The sequence below is a fragment of the Cydia amplana genome, chromosome 17 (assembly GCF_948474715.1).
Source record: "Cydia amplana chromosome 17, ilCydAmpl1.1, whole genome shotgun sequence".
Taxonomy (NCBI): Eukaryota; Metazoa; Arthropoda; class Insecta; order Lepidoptera; family Tortricidae; genus Cydia; species Cydia amplana.
In genome coordinates, this window is record NC_086085.1 from 16,196,991 (window position 1) to 16,220,908 (window position 23,918).

General features: G+C 40.8%; 4 protein-coding genes across 4 annotated transcripts in view; 2 read left to right on the forward strand and 2 right to left on the reverse strand.

The window, feature by feature from the left end:
* The window catches only part of LOC134656113 (serine/threonine-protein kinase D1), a 136,637-nt gene extending 125,259 nt beyond the window's left edge, over positions 1-11,378 (reverse strand). The window contains exon 1 of the mRNA XM_063511633.1: positions 11,096-11,378. The gene's annotated coding sequence lies outside the window, so the exon portion shown is untranslated. The remainder of the gene's footprint in view (positions 1-11,095) is intronic.
* Positions 695-3,524, forward strand: LOC134656115 (juvenile hormone esterase-like). The gene is made up of 6 exons (XM_063511636.1): positions 695-782; positions 1,309-1,479; positions 1,543-1,840; positions 1,934-2,146; positions 2,339-3,133; positions 3,317-3,524. The coding sequence occupies exons 1-6, from the start codon at positions 695-697 to the stop codon at positions 3,522-3,524; spliced, it is 1,773 nt and encodes a 590-aa protein (XP_063367706.1).
* Positions 5,813-23,918, forward strand: part of LOC134656116 (juvenile hormone esterase-like) — a 381,571-nt gene continuing 363,465 nt past the window's right edge. The window contains exons 1-5 of the mRNA XM_063511637.1: positions 5,813-6,074; positions 7,646-7,821; positions 7,923-8,121; positions 8,300-9,078; positions 9,212-9,504. Of these exons, the coding sequence (XP_063367707.1) occupies positions 5,883-6,074; positions 7,646-7,821; positions 7,923-8,121; positions 8,300-9,078; positions 9,212-9,504 (1,639 nt within the window). The 5' untranslated portion in view covers positions 5,813-5,882. The remainder of the gene's footprint in view (positions 6,075-7,645; positions 7,822-7,922; positions 8,122-8,299; positions 9,079-9,211; positions 9,505-23,918) is intronic.
* Positions 14,195-23,918, reverse strand: part of LOC134655884 (high affinity copper uptake protein 1-like) — a 52,749-nt gene continuing 43,025 nt past the window's right edge. The window contains exons 2-4 of the mRNA XM_063511383.1: positions 17,414-17,551; positions 14,962-15,197; positions 14,195-14,459 (exon numbers count right to left, since the gene is read on the reverse strand). Coding sequence (XP_063367453.1) covers positions 14,258-14,459; positions 14,962-15,197; positions 17,414-17,536 — 561 coding nt within the window. The 5' untranslated portion in view covers positions 17,537-17,551 and the 3' untranslated portion in view covers positions 14,195-14,257. The remainder of the gene's footprint in view (positions 14,460-14,961; positions 15,198-17,413; positions 17,552-23,918) is intronic.

A 23,918-nucleotide genomic window follows, 5' to 3' on the forward strand; every position in this document is an offset into this window, starting at 1 on the left:
AAAAAGTCTACCCTGATAAATTTAGTACTTTAGTCAGTCGGAGCGACGACGAGTTAATTACATTTGTTATTTTTAACGAAATCTCCAAGTGCGTTGTCAGCGTATTATTATGCGTATGTATTAAACGAAATCAAAATCCTTTATTTACAATTACATTATTACAAAATATCAAATGTCCAAATAATATAAAAAATAAATAGTTTTCATGTACCTATTAAGTAAATTACAAGCGTATACGTATGTCTTACGTATGGCGTCGTTTAATTTTTTGATATTTCAAAAGGTATTCAATCAGATATACTTGTATTTTTGAAATTTTTATATTTTTATTATATTTTTTTTTTATGTTTTGAAAATAGTTTTTATGTTTAAAAGTTTAAACTTCCAGATCTCATTTAGAGACGGTAGGAATAATTTAGCACAGCATCACGCTAAAAATTTGGGTAGATAAATATTTGGCAACCTGTCTGTGTACACACAGGTGGCACATTCATACAAAGGGGAGTAATCAGGTACAATCATCGCCTGGCACAGACGTTAACTGAGGTGCATCTGTACAGACAGTGCATCGCTCGCGCAGAAGAACGCACGACGCCTCCGCCATAACATTATACCTTATACCCATAGTGTCCAGCCAGATAATTATAAACGTTGTTGGTTTCGGCCACTGTCAATGACAATACGCAGTGGTAGGATGGGATGTGAGAACATCGTAACCATATCCTTGCTAGCTCTATGTTTGGGTGTAATTGGGGCCAATGCACGTGTAAAAGCACATGTTGGTAAGTTTATTGTAACTAATAGAATTCAAATAAAAAGGATTTACTAATAGCAGGGGCCCGTTTCTCAAGAGCTAACTTGTAATACAAGCGGATGTCACTTTTTGACAGCTTTTGTTAGAAAGGGATTTCCACTTGTATTACAAGTTACAAGTTTTTGAGAAACGGGCCCCAGATAGTAATAGTTTTGTGAATAACCACATTGGTTATTGATGAAAATGTGGACTCACAATAGTTTACTTTTTCATATGGTTATGATATACATATAATTATGTACCTAAAAAATTACATTAAAATTAAACTGATTTGCCCTTACGGCGTACAAGGTAAAGCTATACACGGATAGTTTCTGATTTACTGATACTTTGAATAGGATAGAGCAGATTTTTTCCTAGTAACAGCTACGCAGCTACGGAAGCCTACAATGTGTATGGCCCGATATGCCGGTTCGAGATCTTTAGGTGCTTCTGCTTGGCCGGTTGAAGATATTTACGTAACTGCATCATTCGTTTGATGTTGTTTTGAACAGGCTATGTCCAAGAACGGCTGATGGGAAACACCTGGTGTGGAGTGCCGGCGCAGACCCTGGCCGGAGCTGTGTGCGGCTCGCTGCGCTCCAGCTACCTGGGCCGGACTTATGCCAGCTTCCGCGGCGTGCCCTATGCGAGGCAGCCGCTCGGGGACCTGCGCTTCGTGGTAAGTATAATATTCTTTAAGTTGTGAAATGCCATTGATTTTAGGTTCTAAAACAAAATTCAAAAAGAATTTTCGGACGGGTTTTTCGACGCGTCAGTCGAAGGTCCCGTGTGCCCGCAGCGCGACGTGCTGTACGGACCGATGATGCAGCCCCGCAGCATGGGCGAGGACTGTCTCCACGTCAACGTGCACGTGCCAGCGGGCTACCTGCCGCGCTGGGACCGAGAATGTTGCGGCTCGGCCTGCCTTCCGGTTGTCTGCTTTATACACGGCGGTGCTTTTCAGTCGGAGTCCGGGGACAGTGATTTCAATGGGCCCGAGTATATGATAGATGAGCTTGTGGTTGTCATTACTATCAATTCCAGGTACTATTAACATAGGTTATACGTATTTTATTTTAACTAAACATCAAGATAAAACCTTTTTTGGAAGAGCAATTATTGTCCATCTCCTTTCAGACTGGGTCCGTTCGGCTTCTTGTCTCTGAACTCGTCTAGTGTCCCGGGTAACACGGGTCTACGCGACATGGTCGCGGCGCTGCAGTGGGTCCAGGATAACGTGCGGGCCTTCGGTGGAGATCCACAGCAAGTGACGCTGATGGGACAGAGCTCGGGAGCTTCCAATGCGCATATTCTGTCGCTTTCTGAAGCCTCCAGGGGATTGTTTCAAAGGTAACTTAATAATAATTCAATATTTGGCTTTTAATAAATAAAAATAAATATATATATATCTTTTATTTCAGGCTTTTAGCCCATAAAACACTTAATTATTAATTATTTGGCTTCTTATTGTTCCAATCAAACCAGTATCTGTTTGGTACGACCATATTTGCAGTTAAAATGTCGTATTGTTTTACATTGTAGATTAATTTTGATGAGCGGAACAGCGGGATCTGGATTTTTCACAACTCGGCCGAGCTATGCGCAGAGCGTGAAGAGCTCTTTTCTGAAGCAGCTGGGCATCAACAGCACGGACGCGGATGAGATCCACCGCCAGCTGGTCGCCCTGCCGGCTCAGGCTCTCGTCGACGCCAATAGTGTGCTTCTCGCGTCTTCTGGTTTTGTCGTGTTCTGTCCTGTGGTAGAGTCAGAATTCTACGGAGTGACTAGGATCCTCGATGACGATCCGGATATATTAGTAGCGGGTGGAAGAGGAAGTCAGTACACGACGTTATTGGGATTTACAAATAATGAATGCGCGTCGTTAAGACACAGACTTGAAGAAGTAGACATAATAGGGACGATTAAGAAGAACCCGAACGCAATTCTACCGACTAAACTAATGTTTTCTGTCCCACCTGCCCAACAACCAGTGGATGCGAAACAGATCATAGATAGGTACTTCCACGGACCACCGACTATGGACAAATTCATACCTGCGTGTTCAGATTCCTTTTTCATATACTCTACACTTAAACTGGCTGAAGCCAGATTTATGATAGGTGGTGCCCCGCTTTATTTGTATCAGTTTTCGTACGGTAGCCCCTATGTGCCGGTCAAACGAGCCTTCGGGATAAATTACAAAGGCGCCGGGCATATGGACGACCTCTCATACGTGCTGTGTGTTAACTCCATGCTTAAGGATACTGTAATGAATGATAGCGACGAAGCGGTGAAAGACTGGATGACGGATATTGTTGCCAATTTCGTTGTCTGTGGGTAAGTAATGTATACATATGTCATGTACATGTCATACTTATGATATCATTTATAGTACTTAGGTCTTTGAAGAGATCGTACATGTTAGGCAAGGGTTCGCATCTAAGTACTTCTATGACGACAGTACAGTAGGTACCTATATTTCTTCAGTCAGATTTTTTGAAGTTTCATTTTTGTTTACAGCAACATGACATGCGGCACGGACACAAGCGAGACCTGGCCAGACGTGGCGTGTTCTGTGGGGGGCTGGGACTGCCGCGGCCAGAGGGGGCTCCGGTACCAGGATATCCGGGGACCGGCGTGGGCCATGTCGCATCTTACTAGAGAACAGCGCTCCATGATCAAGTTCTTCGATCAGATGTATGGAGCGTGGACGTGCCCCTATTTGTAAACTTGAGTGCAGCGAGATTTGTGGAACCTTCGAGCTACTACTCGTTGCGAGGGCTCCAATGCAGTTATGGAGTACCTTGTCAAATTAACAACCATGAAGCTTTGAAGTCGCCATGAATCTCGTTTTTTTATGACTTTAATAAAGTACAAAGTGGCACAGAAATCTAAATCCTTTCGTGCCGATTCTTTTATAAACCGGCTCATTTTCTAAATGTACCTAAATAAATATATAAGTCATCATTAAACGTAACTGATTAGATAAATCAATTAGTTTTATTTATAGTTTACATTGTTTTAAAAACATTTATGTCTTAGTTATTGTGAATATTAGCTATATATTTACCATTATTATAATCCAGTAACGTTATACATGTAGCGTTTGCGTCAAATCCGGCAGTTCTGATTTTTTGCAGACTTGTTTATGATGTTGGTTTTGGCCCAATGAATCATTCAAGTTTGTGACCTCAAGCGCTGAACGCAACCTTGTGACAAATCGAAAAAAAAAAACCGCGAAAATTTCGTTTTTTTATTTTACTTGGGCGACTATAACCCTATAAGGACTAGTTTTTGACGGTACCTTCTCAAGACGTTTTTAAAGTAGACTTGCTACAAAAAAAGACTAGAAATATATCTCTGTAGATCTAATAGTTTACAAGATAAAGCCTTTCAAAATTTATATTTTTTTTTTTCAACTAGAATTCGTTGTCTATGTATTAATAAGTGCAGTATGTACCTATGTACTTTTGTTTCAGGCGATGCCACTTGGCACGATTGTTCCTAAGGTCAAACAAAGCTGATTTGGCCCGGTAGCCACGAAATCGTACAGTGCCAAAAAAGGGGCTACATACACCGGCTTGTTTTCGGTCACTGTCACTGTCAGTGACGATACACTCGGTCGTAGGATGGGATGTCTGAATATGGTAACTTTGCGCCTGCTAGGCCTAGGCCTGTGCGTAATTGGCGCCAATGCTGATGGGAGAGCACACGTCGGTAAGTTTTATTGAATCTTTTGGAAAATGTGACGTACATTTTCCAAAAGATTCAATAAAACTCAATAATTCACTTTTCACATTTTTTATGCCTAAATTGAAACTGCATGACTGGTTTACTCTAACGGCGGTCAAGATAATAACAAACACGTATTGTTTCAGAGAATAATTTGAATAGGGCAGGTGAATGCCTTGTACCTGTCAGCATGTTGGGTAATTGTGCTTGGTCAGTTGAAGATATTTGTGTAACTGAATTGGTTTCGTGTTTTATGTGCGTATTATGCGGTAGAAATTAATAAAGACCTAAAATAAGAAAGTTACCTTTACCGAGTTAGTTATCCGTTTACCTACTCCATTACTTACATTGTTGCAATGTACGTTTGCAATGTCTTAGTATAAATAACGAACGGCACACGTTAGCTTATTTTATTATACGTAAGGTAAACCTAATTTAAAGGTTAACTTTTAATGCGACATGGAATCAATTGTTACAACTTAAAAGGTGAAAGTTTGCTAAATTCCACACAGATTAAAATCTTTTCAAGTTGGTGGTTGGCCGCCACTAAACTAAAGAACGGACTCAAAGCATTTCGGTGATTGTAGAATAACCCGACTGCTTAATAATATTTTGGGTTATTATAATATAGACAATACGGTTAACTATTTTCCTAAAAGCGTACGTTCTATGAGAATGTTTACGCTTTACGCGAATGTTTAGATTAGCCTAGTGTTATGTTAATGGCGGGGCCAGCCGCCGAAATCATTTTAGTACGATCGTTACTATAGACAGGTCGGCTGGCACACGTACACTTAAAGGGGCCCACTGATTACCAGTCCGCCGGACGGTATCGGCCTGTCAGTTGTTCGGAACTGTCAACTTTTTGTTCTAACTGACAGGCCGATACCGTCCGGCGCGGCGGACTGTTAATCAGTGGGCCCCTTAAGATCAATGGAAGCAAGTCACGCGTTTTCATTCTTCAAGAGTGTATTTCCTGTTTGGCTGTGTAAACAATAGAAACAAGTAAATTTAGAAGAGGTGATGTACAGGTGGTAGTTAAGTTTTAACCCTGAACCATAACAACTTTCAGTCACTATTTTAGGCAAATTAAAAGTCATCGTCTTCTTAATTTTGTCTACTAGGTGTTGACGATAACGCTGCTGGTTATAAATGTTACAATATAACAGTCGAATATTGATTTAAAAGGCTGTTCCTGTGCGAGAATGTCCGCAGTTTGTAAAGGTTTCTCATTAGAAACATCAGTCTCATCAGTGAAATCACATTCGCATTCGAATGTGATTTCACTGGAATTGTGTTGAAGGTTCACAATGACTACAAATGAGCCACAGTATAACCTACATCTGACGCCCTGATGCGCTTGTTGGTGCTCTGTAGCGCGCTGTGCCACGCGCTGGCCTTGCGCGCCCCGGAGCTGCGGCCGCCGCACCGCGACGTGGCGACCAGCTCGGGCGTGGCGCGCGGGTACCTGACGCGTCGCCCGCCGCACTACGCCTTCCTCGGGCTGCCCTACGCGCGCCCGCCTCCTGCCCACGCCAGGTTTAAGGTCAGAGCCCCCTGTGTGTGTGTGTGTTCTATATACACGCCGAGACACAGTTCGGGCGTGGCGCGCGGGTTATTGGCGCCGCGCCTGCCGCACTATGTCATCCTTGGCCTGCTCTTCGTGTGCCCGCCTGCTGCCCACGCCAGGTTTAAGGTCAGAGCCTCCTGTGTGTTCTATATACACGGCTAGACACACTATGTCTTCTTCGGGCTGCCCTTCGTGTGCTCGCCTCCTACTCACGCCAGGTTTAAGGCCATGGCCTCCTGTGTGGTCTAAACGACGTCGCCACAGCTCGGGCGTGGCGCGCGGGTAATACCTGACGCGTCGCCCGCCTGTTGCCCGCGCCAAGGTAAGAGTAATAACACTGTGTGTTCTACATACTGTCCCGCAGGACACAATGCTACCGCTGCCGTAAATACCCCGGTGTGGCGACTGGCGACAGTGGCGACAAGCTCATAGGCATTACGGCTTGCCCTACGGACTGCTGATCCCCGTTTAACACACTCAGTTTTAAAACGATTTCGTTTTCCGGTAAAAGTAGAAACGGATCAATTTTGCTCTTCTATTTTGTCACGGTATTGTCAAAAACATAACGATACTGTAGAATAAAAAGGCTTAGAGCCAGTTTTTTAATGTATAATAGACGATATTAATTCACGACTCTTGCGCATTTTTACTAAATGAGGAACAAAAAATAAACAGTGAAATTTCTAGAATCCTAATTAGTAAACAACAAAGGCCCGTCCTCGTCCCCGCAGAGTTGGACAATGGCCGTCAGCCGATTAATTCGCTGATAAACGTGAATCCCATTATCGGCGTAAACACGCCGATCGCTATCGCCTCGATTATCGCGGCGCCACGCCCATGTTTTAAAATAACTAATTTATCCAAGTGATGTTCCTACTATCGACGAACATACGGTTGTTTGAGCGAACTGTAAACATAGGAACAGAAAAACTTTGTTACAAAGCTGTCGTTACGTGATCGCGAATGATTGCCAACACAAATGTCTAGGCGCTAACATTTGTAGACGTTTGTTGTTTCGCTGAGATACAACAGACAGCACACGTGGAAGAGCTCTAATATGATAATTGATAAGATGATAAATTTGGCGGCCCTGCATATGGAAACTGAGTAATTGAATGTAAATTATTCTGTTATTTTCGTTGAAATCAATTAACACTAATTAAGGTTTTACGTTAATGTAGGTTAGGTACTTGCACCAAATGCTAATATATGTATATTGTTATACAGATATTTATTACTGAATCGCGATTAGAAAGGGATTGAGATAGCTGTCAATCCATATTGATTTTGACGTAAGTGTATGGAAATCTGTTATTTCTAATCCCTTTCTGATCGCGGCATGATAATACCCCTACTCAACAGTTATATCATACGGCCATTTTTACGGTGAAGGACTTGACTGGTCTCAAAATGTTGCCTAAAAGAACCTTTAGCGGGGGTGGCCGGGGTGGGTGACCTTTTAGTTTCAGATTTTCATTGTAATGCTACAAATGAACGGATTTAGGTACTTAGCTTGACATAGGTACAAGTAATATTGTTGTTCATAGGCTGCAGAAGCCCCCGTGCGATGGGACGGCGTGTTCGAAGCGACGTACCGCGTGCGCTGCGCTCAGCCCGGCCAGCACGTCGACGCAGCGTGCTTGGTGCTCAATGTGTTCGCGCCCGAGCACGGCACGTCGCACCCCGTGCTGGTGCATCTGCACGCTGGACACTTTGCCACCGGGTACAGTACTGTAGCTGCTAGCCCTGAACAACGAGGGGAGGTCTATACTCTCTAGTTAGATAATTTAGAGTTCAATATGATGTTCGTTTGTTGTATTCCAGATGGGGATCTCACAGTGGACCTCCGCGTCTCCTGAATATGGGCTTTGTAGTGGTGACGGTGAACTACCGGCTCGGTGCCGAGGGGTTCCTGTGCCTGGGCACGAGCGCGGCGCCTGGCAACGCGGGGCTGAAGGACCAGGTGGCTGCTATGTCCTGGGTACATGAGAATATTGACAAGTTCGGCGGCGACTCTTCGCAGGTTAGCTGATGGGATACCTAAGACATGTTACCATGACGTGGTTATAACTCATGTTGTTTCGCGTATGTGGAATGTTTCCATGAATATTCTAGTATCGAGAAGTTGCTAGTTTGCTATTCAAAATCCTTTGGCATAATGCAAAATTACTATGCTTTCATTTCAAGAGCGTTTCCCGCAGGTGACCTTGTACGGGACGGGCACGGGCGCCGCCGCCGCCGAGCTGCTGCTCCTGTCGGGCGCCATCGACGGCTACGTACAGCGAGTGATCCTGGAGTCGAGCTCAGCCCTCGCGCCGACCTCGCTCGCCGCCGACCCCGTCGCCGCGGCGCTGGATGTAGCTACAGAACTAGGCTATGAGGACGATCGCATTAACACAATAGACGACCTCGCTGTGTTCTACCAAAACATCGCGGTTGCGAAAACACTGAATCATTCTAACAGATTTGCACCCTGTGTCGAAAGTCTTGAAGAGTACTATTCAGCTTTATTGATTAAAGACCCTAAAGAAATTCTTCAAAGAGGCTTATTTAAACCAGTTCCTCTTTTAATAGCGTATTCAAAAGAGAGGTTTTTAGACGATGACGGGATGTTCCATAATGTACCAAATAGTTTCGAAGATCTCCTGCCAAATAATTTGGAGTTCGAAAGTGACGAGATGAAATTTAAAATTGGTGAGCAAGTGAAAGAGACTTACTTTCATGAACTGGAGACGGGTGTGGGTATAGTGGAAAAATTTGAAAATTATATAAATGATGTGTTCATCGTGTACCCGATCGTGAAGTCTGCCATCTTGCACGTGGCTGCTAGTGGCTCCCCGGTGTACCTGATGGAGTTTGTACCCCATGGTGGAAGCAATACCATATTTGAATATATTTTTGGTAAAGAGGTCTTGAATGAAGAAGAGGAATTAATTGCCGAAAAATTGGTGGCCATGTGGAGTAATTTTTTGATGTATAGGTGAGACTCAACAGTCAATATACCTATAGTATAATTTTATATTAAATATGATTATTTATTTGTTTGTGAGTTCCACTTTAATTTTGATATATTTTAAAATGCTGTTTTAATATTCAGACATCATATTTTCCAGTGATCCAACACCCTTGAAAACTACTCTATTGCCTGTGGTATGGCTGCCAGTCACCTTCCGGATGAGAAACGAGAAGCCAGACATCAGCTCCGCCTCGTGCCTCGTGTTTCATCTCGGCCAGATCTCTATGTCAATGGGCGTGCCCTCCTCCTTACACACATTGCCCATTTGGGATCATATCTATGATAACTTCTATAAGTCGCACACACCAATGCTTGAGCTGTCGGAGAGTGATGTCATTATGTATAATGAAGAGATTGCTTTCATTTCCCAAATGATTAAGCAAGCACCTAGTGGAGACAATAACACAAAGTGGCACGATGGGGAGGAAAGTGATGACAATGTGAATGTTGAAATTGGTAGTGGTGTAAATGATGATAGTGATAGTAGGGAACAAGTAGATGAGAGTGCTGGAGATGAAGACACTGACAACAGTGAAAACGATGGTAGTGACGGTAGTGATTTAAATGAAGATGATGAGACAAGTCGTGATGGTGGAGCTCATAATGAATGGATGGATATAGGGGAATAATTAAAAAGGAAATGTTAAAACAAAGGGGAACTAAAAAGTTTAAACTGCTTAATAGGGCATATGAACCTTTAGTGCACATTTGGTAGGTATTTAAGTACATGACAAGTTACTGATTTTATTCTAACCAGTCTGGCAGTTCAGCAGGGTAACGCAGCCAGCATCTTAGGGACTTTTAGATTTAGTTTCGTATAGTTTTGTTTGAGAATAGTTTGTATTTAGTTTAATTGTAATTTTAAGTTGTTTTTTGTCATGTTTTTGTACCATAGGTATATATGAATAAAGTTTTTAATAAAATCATAGTTGTCAGTGTCCAAACCTCTTAAATATTTCCAACAATTTGTGCAGAGTTGTTAATGTGTTGTTCACAGATAAAAGATTTAATAACTTTCTCTGCAGCATGGAGGAACATTGATCTGTGTCACTCTCATTAAACTCAATGTAAACTAATTAGAACCCAATATGACCTCTATGAATGCACATTATGGTATTTGAAATAAAATAAATCATTCAATATAAGCATTTAAACTTATTGTTGGCTATAATTTGACAAACACATAAAAATAATTACATTTACACAAATAGGATTAAATTTGTAAGAAATTTGACATCATTTCTTTGGCAAATAAGTGAACATATGAGAATGGGTGACAGTAAGTTAAAAAAATTAAACATGTTTTAATTAAAATTTCTTTAAAATTAGAGACAAAAATGTGTAGTATCTTAGAAAACATTTTGTCTAATAATGATAATTGGGATTTTCAGTTACATATTCTATGAATGCAAATGTTCAATGAACTATAATTGCCAGCATACAGATCATTATCAAATTAGACTTGTTACAAACACAACCATTCATTATTTAATTATGAAATAACAAGTTTATCAACAGTTCCGAGAATCCCCTCTAATAGTTACAATAAACTCCTGAATATTTATATACTCAGTGCAATTTCTATATAATGGTTAAAAAAAACTTCAAAACAATGTCTCATGGAAATTTGGAGTTAAAACAAAAGGATTTTCATATCCTACAAAGAATCGTTGAGAATGGAAAGCAAGGTGAAATGATTTCAAAATGAAAATATAAACTTTCGTGAACGTAGTGAGGAGTCAAAGGGTGGGAGCTGTTGTTTACGCTAAGCCGCACATTGCCCCAGATACGACAAGGAGGCCCGACACAACGTGCGGCGGCCTACGCAGCTTAGCGGAGCCCCGCCAGCAAACAAACCCTTATCACCACCGCTACGGACGGTGCCGTGTTGCAAACTACTAGTAAATATTGTTAATTAAATCGATACATTGACGTAAAGAGATCAAGAAAAAATATCGACGTCGTCAGAAACTACCGTTACCTGAACTTTCGGCGCTCCGGACACGCCAGCCGCGACTCGTCCACCAGCTGCCACTTGCCACACTATAACATAGCTCTCCAGGAACCTGTCGCGCACCACTCCGCGTTATACTTAACAAATGTAATTAGAAAAATCAACAAGTAAAAATATACAAGACAAACACGGTCCGACCACCCGTCATACACTTGACAAGACACGAGTTGCGTTTAGAAACCAACCATGACATCATGACGTGCGTTTAGATCCGGTTTAGTTTAATGTATTTAATTGAGGTCGAAAATTTTGAATTACTTCAGTCAATGTTAAAATATTTTTATTCCATTGCTGCATACCAGATTGACATAGCAATGTAATAAAAATATTCTAACATTATCACATTCTAGATTACAAGCATATCGGTAGTATTTCTGAACGCATGAGGCGTTTTTCTGAGTGCCTGCCGCGAACACGAGTACATCGACAATCGAAATTTCGTTTCTGCCTCTCTATCGCTCTTATCAGCGTATTCGAATAGACGAAGTGGGCAAAATGTTGGTTTGCTATTCTAGAAAAATTGTCGGCATCAAGATGATGTAGAGGTCCGTACCTGACGCGGCGAATGATGATCCTTATGAGAGTATTCTTTGATGTAGATCCCCTGGCGTTGACTCAGCCTTTTGCCACGGACAATTCAACCCCGTCAAAGAATACAATACCTACTCATTGATCCCCGTCGTTATGTAGGTATAATGCAGTATCAGTATCAGTGGTATCATGTAGGTCATGTAGGTGTAATATCGTGTCGTGTCGTGTAAACGTATAATGCTTGGTAGAAAACTATAAATTTAGGAAGTAACTTCTTACGGCAAGTTCGCTAAGAACTCCAGAATATCTATCCCGATTCTGTTATACCTATATAAATTCAAAGATAACTGTTTGGGGTATTCTGAAATACCACAGTGCGGTCCATTGCTGATATAAAATATTCAGGCGTTACCTACTCAACCGTCTCCCATCTTATACCTATCGTACCTATCCTATTGCAAATGGAATGGAACAGCTGGGGTTTGATTAGGCAACCTAATCCCAAGAGAAGTGAGTGGTTTATTTTCCATAAACTCCAATAAATTGATTGATTCGAGCGACGAGCTGTTTATGTGTTTATTTGAATGGTTTATTTTATTTCGCTTATATAAGAAAATAAAACACGGATCCAGTTTTTCAGCAAACATTGTATTAAAATTGTAAGAATGTATTAGATACCATTTAAAAGTATTTACAAAATATGTGTCCGATTTTATTTCGCTTAAATCTAACGCAACAATATGATGATAATTAATTACTTATGTTACTTATAATATCACAAATTTACATAGTTTTTCAGTGGATTCCGCCTGTACTATGGACAATTAATTATTTGAGCGGCATACTGTAAATAACCCATACCTACTCTGAAGTTACTCTGAAGCTCATATTATCCTGAATTTCATATTTTGTTTGAAGACAATAAATATTATTATTGTCTTTATTACGCTACGGTATGTGTTTATGTTTATTACGCTTACCTACCTATGGCTCTACACAAGCTACAAAATTACAAAGTTTAACGTAATACTTGGAGGATACAACTAAACGGAGTAGCCATTAACAGGCTTTCCCCTCTGTCGAAAATAGGCGGCCAACGGTCATACACAATGTATGGACTGACGTTTATCTGACATGGCTATTTTTACGTTACGCATACATTTGACGTTCCCCTCCCCCGCAAAAATCGGCAGACGGTTTTGTACAGAAAATTACAGACATGGCGTCTCCGTTTGATTATATCCTCCAAGACGTAATAGGACTATGGACTAGGGAATGCAAATCGGTTATTTTCGGTTATTTTTTGTATGGAAATAATCGGTTATTAACCGAAACCGCGGTTATTTCCATACAAAAAATAACCGATTTGCATTCCCTAAATAGGACACTATTAGTGGAAGACAGACAGAACATACCCTAATTAAAAGGGTTATATTTTATAACTTATAAAAATGTATCTTATAATAGGTACTAGGTAGGTATATATGTAGAGGTCCTTTTGTATTTGGATGATACAAACACTAGTAAAAAGTTATTTGAAAGCATTAACGTTGAGATTTAATGAACTGCATTGTTCGTCAATGAATAGCTGTCCTATCCATTGATAGAGGATCAAAAAGTTAACCTTGATGCCTTACATTTGTCTTACATAGTACACTAGGTAAACATAGAAAAAGGCAAGAAAACAATTCGTACAAAACAGTACTTTATACTTGAGCCAACTTGAGCTGTGACTCTCTACGAAAGATAATATCTACAGTGCCAGAGATAATATAATTTAAATTATTGCTGAGTAACAAGATGTACATTGCTGAGTAACAAGATGTACATTTACTAAGATGTACATTTACTATGTCGATAAGTCAGTAATGTCAGTATATTAAAAAAAATATTGACACCCTAATATTCTATTTGAGTAAATACACAATTGAGCATCTGACAGTCAGATTAGAATTTACTCTAAATGAGAATTGGCAAATTCTTTTCAGATTAACATTTCGCTTTTGACCAAACTTGACTATCACAGCAAAGTCTACCAACAATCAATATTGCATCAGTAGCTCGTAATTTTATCACATGCGCCATCTATTCCGATCTTTAATGCTTATTATTTTTGCCATTGTCCAGTACAGCTGCTCTCCTCAAAAGGCTTTTTCTTATTCTACAATATAAATATGCAATTCATTGCTGCACTAACTTAGATTATGATGGATCTTCTCACTATCTGCTTTGATGATGCTATAAATGAGAAAAACAACTTATTCTAGCAGTGCTGGACCAAGCTAAGTGTAAGGCCTGAGTGGACGCTCGAGTTGGGCGTGCAGCGGGGCGGGGCGTGCGGCGTGCATGTTAAACAAATGCAAGCGTATAGGAGCGGTCTTAGTACACGCTGCTCAAATTACTTAATTGTGAGCCCGACGCCACGTTGCACGCTCTGCCGAACGCTCCGCTTCGAGCGTCCACTCAGGCCTTACACTAACTCTGCAATGATACAGTGTGGAAATGTTATCATAAACGTCAAATTTCTATGAAAATATGACGTTTATGTGGCAATTTTACACTTTAGTTTTATCAATACAGAGTTAGCTCAGACGGAGTCTATTGACAGTGCTCCGTGACGTCGACGACGGTGTTCTTCCGCCAGCCGAAGCAGAAGTAGCCGACGGCCAGCCCGGCCACCAGCGCGACGCACAGCCACGCGTTGTAGGTCATGAACACCAGCATCAGCACGTACGAGGCGGTCGACTGCACGATGTGGAGGAGCGTTTGGATGAAGTGGCCCATTGATAGCATTGAGTATCTGGGAAATTAAATAGGGGATTAAAAAAAGAAGATTGGCTTGCGGACATTCTCTACCTTGCTAACGCGAAGACATGAATAGGTACATAAAATTTACATGTAGACAGATACCTACTTGTAGAATACTTATATGCCTAACATTGGTACCATGTTCATTATGTCTTATGATAAACTCGACCTAAGGCTGTAAGGTAAAGATGATCTTAACTTAATTGTTTTATTGTTGGTTCACCACAGCTCGTCATGTCGGTCTTCATAGGAAAATGGATGAGTTAATTGTGAAAACCCTCCGAGCTCCGAGTACCTACTTAATCGACTAAGTACAAAAAAGTCACCATGGTCTAGAACTCTAGATGGTCTCATGAATATATATCTGCCGAACGACTAGTATACTGATGGACTGAGATTAGCACATGGCCGTGGAGAGTGGTCTAATAAAGAAGAGGCCTATACTCAGCAATGTGTAGATACAGGCTGAATAGATAGAAGCTGCAATAACTCACTTGACGACAGCAGTGCCCCCGCAGTTCCCATTGGCGCCGCACTCGTTCTTGGTGATGTTGACCTGCGAGTCGCCGCGCACGGAGGTGGCGCGCGCGTGCAGCGCCTCGCGGTAGTACTTGAGCCCCTCGTACAGCACGCCCGCCAGGAAGATGGCCACCGCTGAGCCGAACAGCTCCAGCGCTGTGGTCGTCATCCAGCCGCTGAACAGGATCTCTTGGCAGACGCCCGTGTGGAACTGGAAAAAAAAACATATTCAATAACTTTTCAGTTATAATATATAACTTTTTAGTTTAATATATATATATATTTATATATTGGTGACATGATTATGATGACATGGATGAAGTAGACATGATGTGGAATAATGATGACGATTGATAAAAACTATCATATTTCCTTCCACGGGCCTCAATTTATTGCCATACCAAATTTCATCTAAATCGGTTCAGCGGTTTAAGCATGAGGTGACAGACAGACAGATACTTTAATTAGCATTTATAATATTAGTAATGATAAAATGGCTCGGCCTCTATGGCCCAAAGAAAATAAAACAGCTGGCTCGGCCAATGTCAACATAAATGTTTTCAAACGGTACGGTATATTTCTATAAATATACCGTACGTCCATATCTTTTTATTAATATTTTATTAATAAGTAGGCACAGAATAAGTAATTATGTATTAAAATGTATGTGAGCGAGGAGAAGGTATTTGCTCTATAACATAATTATATTATCAGCAGTTGCATCAAAATTAGTAATATAACTGCCATCTAACGGTGAGTAGTTGAATTATATATATTAGCGCCATCTAGCAGTACAATACCAAACTAATAGCGAAGTGGAAACCTAGATAGTTTGAGTAAAATCTAGTAGATGGCGCTTAAATAAGTTATGGTGTCGCCATCTATTGGCGAATAGAAAAATCTGTTTAGTTAGTTTGTTCACTAAAAGATGGCGTAATTATTAAAGTGTCGAAATCGCGTAGTTTAATCAGGTTATTAGCGCCATTCGGGAATGTAAATAAATGGTTTGTCTATCGGCCGGTAGATGGCAAATTAAATCATATCAGCAAGTATTTTTTGTATAATAATACAGAAATGCAAAATAATGCCAGAAAAGTTAATAATTAGTATTCTGAGCGCGTCTTCCCTAAATTCTTGGCGTTCTCACGCTCTCACTATATTATTTACCGCATCCTGCAGCGGTGCCAAAACAATGCTTGCGCGCAGGAAACGCAGGCGCTGAGGTATGTGTACCACTAGCACACTCGCAATTAGATGTGCATATTGGGCGCTTTTCTTTCTTTGTTAAAGCCTTGCACAATGTGTTTGTCATAACGATAACAAACTAAAACAGTCTTCCGTTTATTTTATTTCCATTTCCATGTCAGTAGACAATAGTAATTTAAGAAATGCTGCGAAAGTAGCTACAGATAACTAAATCCTAAGTAAATTAGGAGCCAATGACTTAGATCTGTCATCCAGGGGTCGGCAAACCGCGGCTCGCGAGCCGCATGAGGTACAACTGTAGCGTAAGTCACCCTCAAATTGGCCCTTGAGATTTCTTATAACACTGAAAACAACACCTGTGGCTCCTTGAGCTTTCTACAACTGGTGATTTCTAATACTGCAGTTGGCTGTCCTCAAAAGTTTGCCGAACCCCCAGGGAATAAGAGAGAGAGAGAAAGATTCTTTATTTATCAAAACACAGGTACACGTGAGCAAACATATAGTAGTATGTGGCTTTGGTCTCACTTGCAGCTCTACTGGCATATATATAGGCTTTTTTTTATTTTTTTTTTATTGCATCACTTGTGTGAGTCAATCGGTCCTCGCTAGAAATACGGGCGGCCGGTTGCTCTTTGTCGGATAGAGGATATATGTGATGTGTCTAGTAGTAGGTGCATATTGCTGATTTGTTGGGGCAGGTCCCCGCAGCGAGTACGGGTGACCTTGCCTTAAGTTTCCAGGCCTTCGCCGGGATTGGTGGTTTCATATATATAGGCTATGATGAGTGTATTTAAGTTGTACCTAACAAATTGAAACTTGTATGAATGTTTCATTGTAACTATCAACGCGAACCACAGAGATAGGAAGTGGTCAGATCGATGCGTTCGTTGCTATCTCCATTCGACCGCAGACACTGACATTGTTATGACTTTCCGTAAGGAATATTTAAGTAAAGTACCTATGACCTAAAATAATTACTTGTATTTTTGTTAAATTACCAACCGCAATAATATTTATCATATTTATAACCGAGACATATTCGTTTACTTTCGCTTTATCATGAACAGCTATCAACACGCAACCTTGACCAGATTTTCAGTCCAAGTTTTTCTAAATAGGTTTTTCTAATAATTTATTTTCGAGTTCTTTGTATTATTTTGAAATCAGGGTTTCTAACGGTGGTTCATGTTTTATCAAAATAGGTAAACAAGGAGTGCTTACCACCATGGCGTGCATGTGTCCAGAGCAGCCGTCGTCCATGTCGTGGTGGTCGTGTGTGGGTGTGGCCATGTTGGCCATGTCCATGCCGGGCATGTGTGCGTGCGCGCTGTGCTCGTGCGCCATGTTACTCTGCTACAGCTGGAAGGAAAGATAGACTTGGTTAGTTCAGAATGGCTGCGTTCTGAAGATGAGTGGGAGTTTCAAGCAGCGATTGTTGCAGCTTTTTTAAATTACCGTACCGGATCATTGCTAATAACAATGATGAAATAATGTAGATATGGAAAATGGAAAGATGAAGAATATAGACAGAAAATGAACAATGTTTCCCATGGGACCGTTATGTAAATCGCGAAAAAAATTATATAGTCCTTGGTCCATACATTTCGTCTACTACGGGCCGTCAAGGGTGCATTGGTGAAAATAACTCATTTATTGCATAACAAGTATTATAAAATGAATATAAAACTAAAATTAAGTACAACTAATACTAAAGCTAAAAAATTAAAAATACCTATTAAAATTTTGCGCCTTTGGTAAGGTGCCCATCACGCAGGCAGCGTTCCCGCGCTGGATTGCTATGGCCAATCTTTGCGCGAGAAAGCTGCCTGCGCGAGGGTCACCTGTGGCCTGCCTTAGGCGTTTGCTGAGCGCCTTGTGAAGCCCCCGAGCCCCCCTCCCACGGACCTAGTGTCTCGACGCCCGAGGGTGCATTTATTTTCACGACTTTTGTGGGTAGTCCCATGGGGGAAATTGTTTATTATTTGACATTCAGGATCACGATCCAGTAATTACCTAGGTATACCTACTTCTCAGAAAAGTAAGTAAGTGTGGCGTGTGGCGCCGTAATTTATTTATTTCACGACCATTCGACACCTGTTCACGCAACAGGTGGCAGCGATTAAACGGAATTTACGTCAAGTTCAAGAGTAAACAACAAACATTGGTCTGAATGTCTGCGTCTATAAAATAACAAGACTAGTTTCAGTGTTAAATTACTTAAGGATTTATCGAGTATACATATATATTCTTAAGGAGGGCCACATCCACCAGCGCGCGCGCGCGCATTGCAGCGTGCGTGTGAATTACGCGGCCATTAGCGAAGTGGGTCAGGTTCATCACACCGCACCGCCGCTGCGTGCGCATTTCGGTAACCTATGACTTAACAGCTGCGTAAGGGCCCAGCCCCACTCTGGTGCGTTGCTTAAGTCGCGTTGTTTCATTTGTAATTTGTTAAGGTTTACCCGTGTGAAGCCGGGGTGGGTCGCTAGTATTTTTATAACACGAATAAGGCCCACTTGTACCATTTCACTAACCCGGGGTCAACCGGTTAAACCTGGAGTTACCATGGTTACCAGTGCAATTTGACACTTGTAAAAGGGAAACACCAAGCTAATTCAAAATATTTTATTTTCATAATAAATGTAATTATTTTACAGACATTAAATTCCACACTTTAATTTAAAACAAATACCTCTTACCTTTAGTTAATGTCCGGCAACACTATCTTTCACCACTCTTGTTGTAACTGCTTGGCGCACCGTAACAGAATGCCTCGCGAACGGCCTGTTCGCCTTTTTATTAACTACAGTTCCCACCATTTTACCGACTACCTGCTCGGTGAATCATGATTGGCCGTTACTCGACCAATCAGGGACGACAACCAATGAGGTGAGAGGTAGTGTTGCCAAATAGTACCAATTAATGTTCCTAAAGCGAAAATGTTGCTATATTAAAATAAATAATTGTTGTTTAAGTTATATTCTACTTATACATAAAATAAACGCTAACAGCTCGGCCGTCCTACCCAAGCGAGTCCCTTCGCGGTTATAAATTCAATAAATTGTTGTCATAATAATTTTTCTGTTTATATAAATATTATACTAAACATCAATATAACATACTCTTGAAACTAAATTATTATTGGATAATTTTAATATTACAACCATTTTCATAGACTATACTAGATGCTTAAAATATAATTACACATTCATATAAATTTAATTGACTAAGTTCAAAGCTGTGCAATTCCTTTCCAAGTGTAATTCCTTTCATATGTATGTAATTATTTATCAAATTAACTACTTAGTACCTAACAGTTGATCAATACATGAACATTTAAGTTGCAATATATAATTGAATCTAAAACAAATAATTATAATTTAATCGTAACCCTTTCAGGTATACATACTTATTGAACGTTTGGAGTTGTTATATCATCTGAATCCGTGTGATCTTCAGCCTCCGATTCTGAAGTTTCTAGATCCCTACTAAATGCTAGCCAAGGTTTTAACTTATCTATAGCGACTATATTTTCATATTTACGATGACCACGCTTACGTGTTAGTGGAGTGTCTTCTATCAAGAAACGATCGTTAGGTAATACTTTCGAAATTCGGTATGGCCCTTGAAATTTAGCAGCTAATTTTTTTGATGTGCCATCGCTAGGCACCTCTCGTCTTACACTAACCAAGTCATTTTCTGAATAAATGAGATCCACTCTACGCCTAGAATCGAACCTTGCTTTGTCTTTTTCTTGTTGCTGTGCTATACGTTTTCCTGCCTCCGTCCTAATCTCCTGTACATCCTCTACTGTACCCCCTCTAGTATCGTCTAATACTTCACTCAAAACATTTTCAGAGCTGCAGTTAACGTTAAAAGCAAAAAGAAGCTCGGACGGGCTTTTCCCCGTCGTTTTGTGTAAAGTAGTATTAAGTCCCACCTGAATATCACATATGTACTCATCCCAGTCTTTATCATCTTTATCACTTGTTTTTGTGGATAATGCACTGAGGATAGTCCTGTTGTACCTTTCGCATTGTCCGTTAGCTCTAGGGGTCGCTACTGCATTTAATATGTGTTTAATATTTTTGTCTTTTACGAACGAGCGAAATTTGTTGCTAGTAAATGACGTTCCTCTATCCGTTATTAGTCTTGTTGGTGCCCCGAAGCAACTTATGTGTTCCTTTAGAGCCCAAATAGTAGTAGAAGTTTTAGTATCCCGCACTGGTTTGATATTTGTGTATTTGGTGAACCCGTCAACGATTACCAAAAGATAACAGTTTCCCCTTTTGCTTCGTACAAACGGACCTAAATGGTCCGCATGTATTGTGTGAAACGGTACTTCCGGCTTTGGAATAGGATGTAGTTCCCCTTGTTTTTTGCCGGTCGTATCTTTCTTTCGAGCGCATTCTAAACATGATCTTACATATTTTTTTACGAATTTCCTCATTTTCGGAAACCAATAAGTTTGCTGTATACGTCCTAAAGTCTTGTCGAACCCGAAATGACCTATATCGTCGTGATACATTTTGGCTATTTGCCATCGCACGCCCTTAGGAACGACCCATCTAATATCGCTATCCTCTTTACCTACAATACGGTACACCTTGCCATTCTTTATTTTATAATTATTAACGGTTTCTCTGACTTGGTTAGAAGCTGGATCACTAAGTATTTCTTTAATACGTAATATTTCATCATCACTATTTTGAACCGTGGTGATCCAGTCCTCCGTACCAACTGCAAGCACTTCTAAAACATGCGATTCTTCCCTAGCTTCCTCTACCGGGTTCCTACTTAAGGCGTCGGCGTGCATCATCCTTGATCCGGGTCGATATTCAATGTCACAGTCAAATTCTTGTAATTGCACCCACCAGCGCGCTATTCTAGGTACAAGGTCTCGCTTAGATAAAGTCGTCCTCAACGCGTTACAGTCTGTTATGATTTTAAAAGGGATGCCCAGTAAGTAAACTCGAAATCTATTAAGAGATGAGACTACTGCAAGGGTTTCCAGTTCGAACGAATGGAATTTACGTTCATCTGGTGTGGTTTTCTTACTGAAATACGAGACTGGTCTAAATACTCCCGAGTCATCTTTTTGCAATAAAATACCGCCTACCCCAAATTTACTAGCATCGGTGTGGACTTGCGTTTCTCTCTTGGGGTCATAGAGGGCTAAGAGTGGCCTTTGGGTTAAATGCAATTTTATGGCTTCGAACGCCTTGTCTTGTTCGGATCCCCAAGTGAAATCAACGTTCTTTTTCAGAAGGTCTGTTAAAGGTCGTGCTAAAGTCGAAAACCCTTGGACAAATCTCCTAAAGAAACTGGCGAGGCCAAGGAACTGCTGTAACTCACGTGGATTTTTCGGGACAGGGAATTTTGAGACCGCCTCAGTCTTCCTCTGTCCTGGTTTGATACCGTCTGCGTTAATCTCAAAACCAAGGAACTCTACGCTATCCATGAAAAAGTGGCATTTTGACAACTTGAGGGTGAGCCCCCCCTGCCGAAGCAGGGAGAGGACTTCCCTCAGGCGGTCTAGCCCTTCTTTGAAAGAGTGTGCTGGAATTAAAATATCATCCATATATACAAGGGCATACTTTATTTTAGCCTCTGCTAAGATTTTATTGATTGTACGTTGGAAAACTGACGGGGCATTAACAAGGCCAAAAGGCATCCTAGTAAACTGAAACTGACCGTCGGGTGTAATGAAAGCAGTTTTTTCTTGCGACGCTGGTTCTATGGGGATTTGGTAGTAACCGGACGCGAGGTCTAATGATATGAATACACTATTTCCGGCTAATCTGTCAAGTTGGTCATCTATCAATGGTAAAGGATAATGGTCCTTTTTGGTACGTTTATTAAGAGCCCTATAATCTACGCACAAACGTTTTTCGCCCGTCTTCTTCTTGACCAATACAATTGGACTAGCATATGGGGATGAGGACTCCTTTACAATCCCGGCATCAACCATTTCTTGGACCATATCACTTACTAATGTTCTCTCGCTATATGACATTCGGTATGGTCTATAGACTACCGGCTCGGAATTATTAAGTTCTATCACCATCTCGCCTGCCTTAGTGAACCCTATGTCCTTCAACCCGGATGAGAAGCAGTCTGCAAATTCGGAAAGTAACTCTTTCAATTGCTGCCGTTCTGTTATGGTGATTTGGCTTCCACATTGAACACTTTCGTCAAAACCGTTCTCATCAAATGACACCGAACATACATTACGCTCTTTTATAATTGGGACGGAACGGGTTAGTAGAGAGCGCTTCTTAAATGAGATTGAATGGCTACAAATGTTTTGAACAAGTAAGTGCCCTACTCCATTTACTATTTTGTATTCGCCGGGAAGCAAGTAGTGTTTATTATCATCTGTGCCTCTAATAGTACCGTTAACAAATACCTGCCCTGTATACTTATTTACAGATTCTACTGGGATAATGGATATCTGTCCCGATTGAATGGTCAAGTCATTGAGAACTGTTAGATATATTTTTGTTTGACTGTCTCTTTCAAAGAAAATTTGATCGGGAGTCTTAATAATTGTGATATGAGGTAATTCTGTGAACGTATGACCCAAGAGGGCGGGGTATCTAATGGCCGCATCTTCTACGACTATAATCTCAATGTTCTCTCGTATGCCTTGAACCGTTACGTGTGTAAAACATCTACCTAATGCCTTAGCGACGCCACCGACACCTACTAAAGACGGCAACTCGTCGTATGTCAAGATTAGTCCTAAACGTTTGGCTTCGGATTCTCTTATAAGAGTGCATTCGCTACCACAGTCTACTAGGCAAGTTATAGGAGTGTCGTTAACGTATATTTCAATCACGTATTTGCGATTAGATCCGGACGCCCCGTCTACTACGGCTACATGTTTTTCAACTGGAGTGCCATTATTGGAACTTTCGACATTATGTGGCCTATTGGTAATTTTAAGTCTACAGTAAGCATCCAGGTGTCCTGATTTATTACACCCAGTACACTTGCTGGGTGGTTTTTTACAATGAAAACTTTTATGGCCTTCTTCGTTGCAATTATGGCACTTTATAGTGATATTACTCATGCCTACTTTTCTTACCCCTTCAGTTCTATTTTTGTCGTTATTACGATCGAATCTCCTATCTCGGGTCAGTTTGTCACTTTGTTCTTTACTACTGCTCGCTTTAACAGTTTTAAAATATTTTAGAACATCTTCAGGCACACGGAAACGTGCTGCCTGAGCACCTACTCTAACCGCGCGATCGTCTACGCCGTGTAGCAAACAATCTACAGCATTACGTCCACTTATACCACACCTATTTATTAAGTTTATTTTCGCGTAATAATATTGCTCTAAAGACTCTCCATAACGCGCACGCTTGGCCAGCATATCACCTAACAAGTCTGCGTAATCTTGCCTACAAGGAAACGACTCGATAAGCTTTCTTTTCCATTCAGTCCAACTATAAAGCACAGAGTTTAAGCCCTGATACCACAGCTTTGCAACGCCTGTCAATTTTGGTATGGCAAAGTGTATAGTTTCACGCTCATTCCAATTATAAATTTCCGCGCATTCTTCTACTTTGGTAAGCCAGGTTATAATAGTTTGATCTTTGCACATGGGGTCAAATTCCGGGACAACGTTTGTTAAAGAAAGCTTAGAGGTCGAATTTCCCTTTACATTCGCTAATACATCTAAGAACTTTTGAAGAATGTTTTGATCATAATTGGGTAA

Coding starts and splice junctions, on each gene's coding strand:
- LOC134656115 (XM_063511636.1), top strand. CDS start 695: ATGGGATGTGAGAACATCGTAACCATATCCTTGCTAGCTCTATGTTTG. Junction 1,480..1,542: donor GGACCTGCGCTTCGTGGTAA/GTATAATATTCT, acceptor AAATTCAAAAAG/AATTTTCGGACGGGTTTTTC. Junction 3,134..3,316: donor GCCAATTTCGTTGTCTGTGG/GTAAGTAATGTA, acceptor TTTTGTTTACAG/CAACATGACATGCGGCACGG.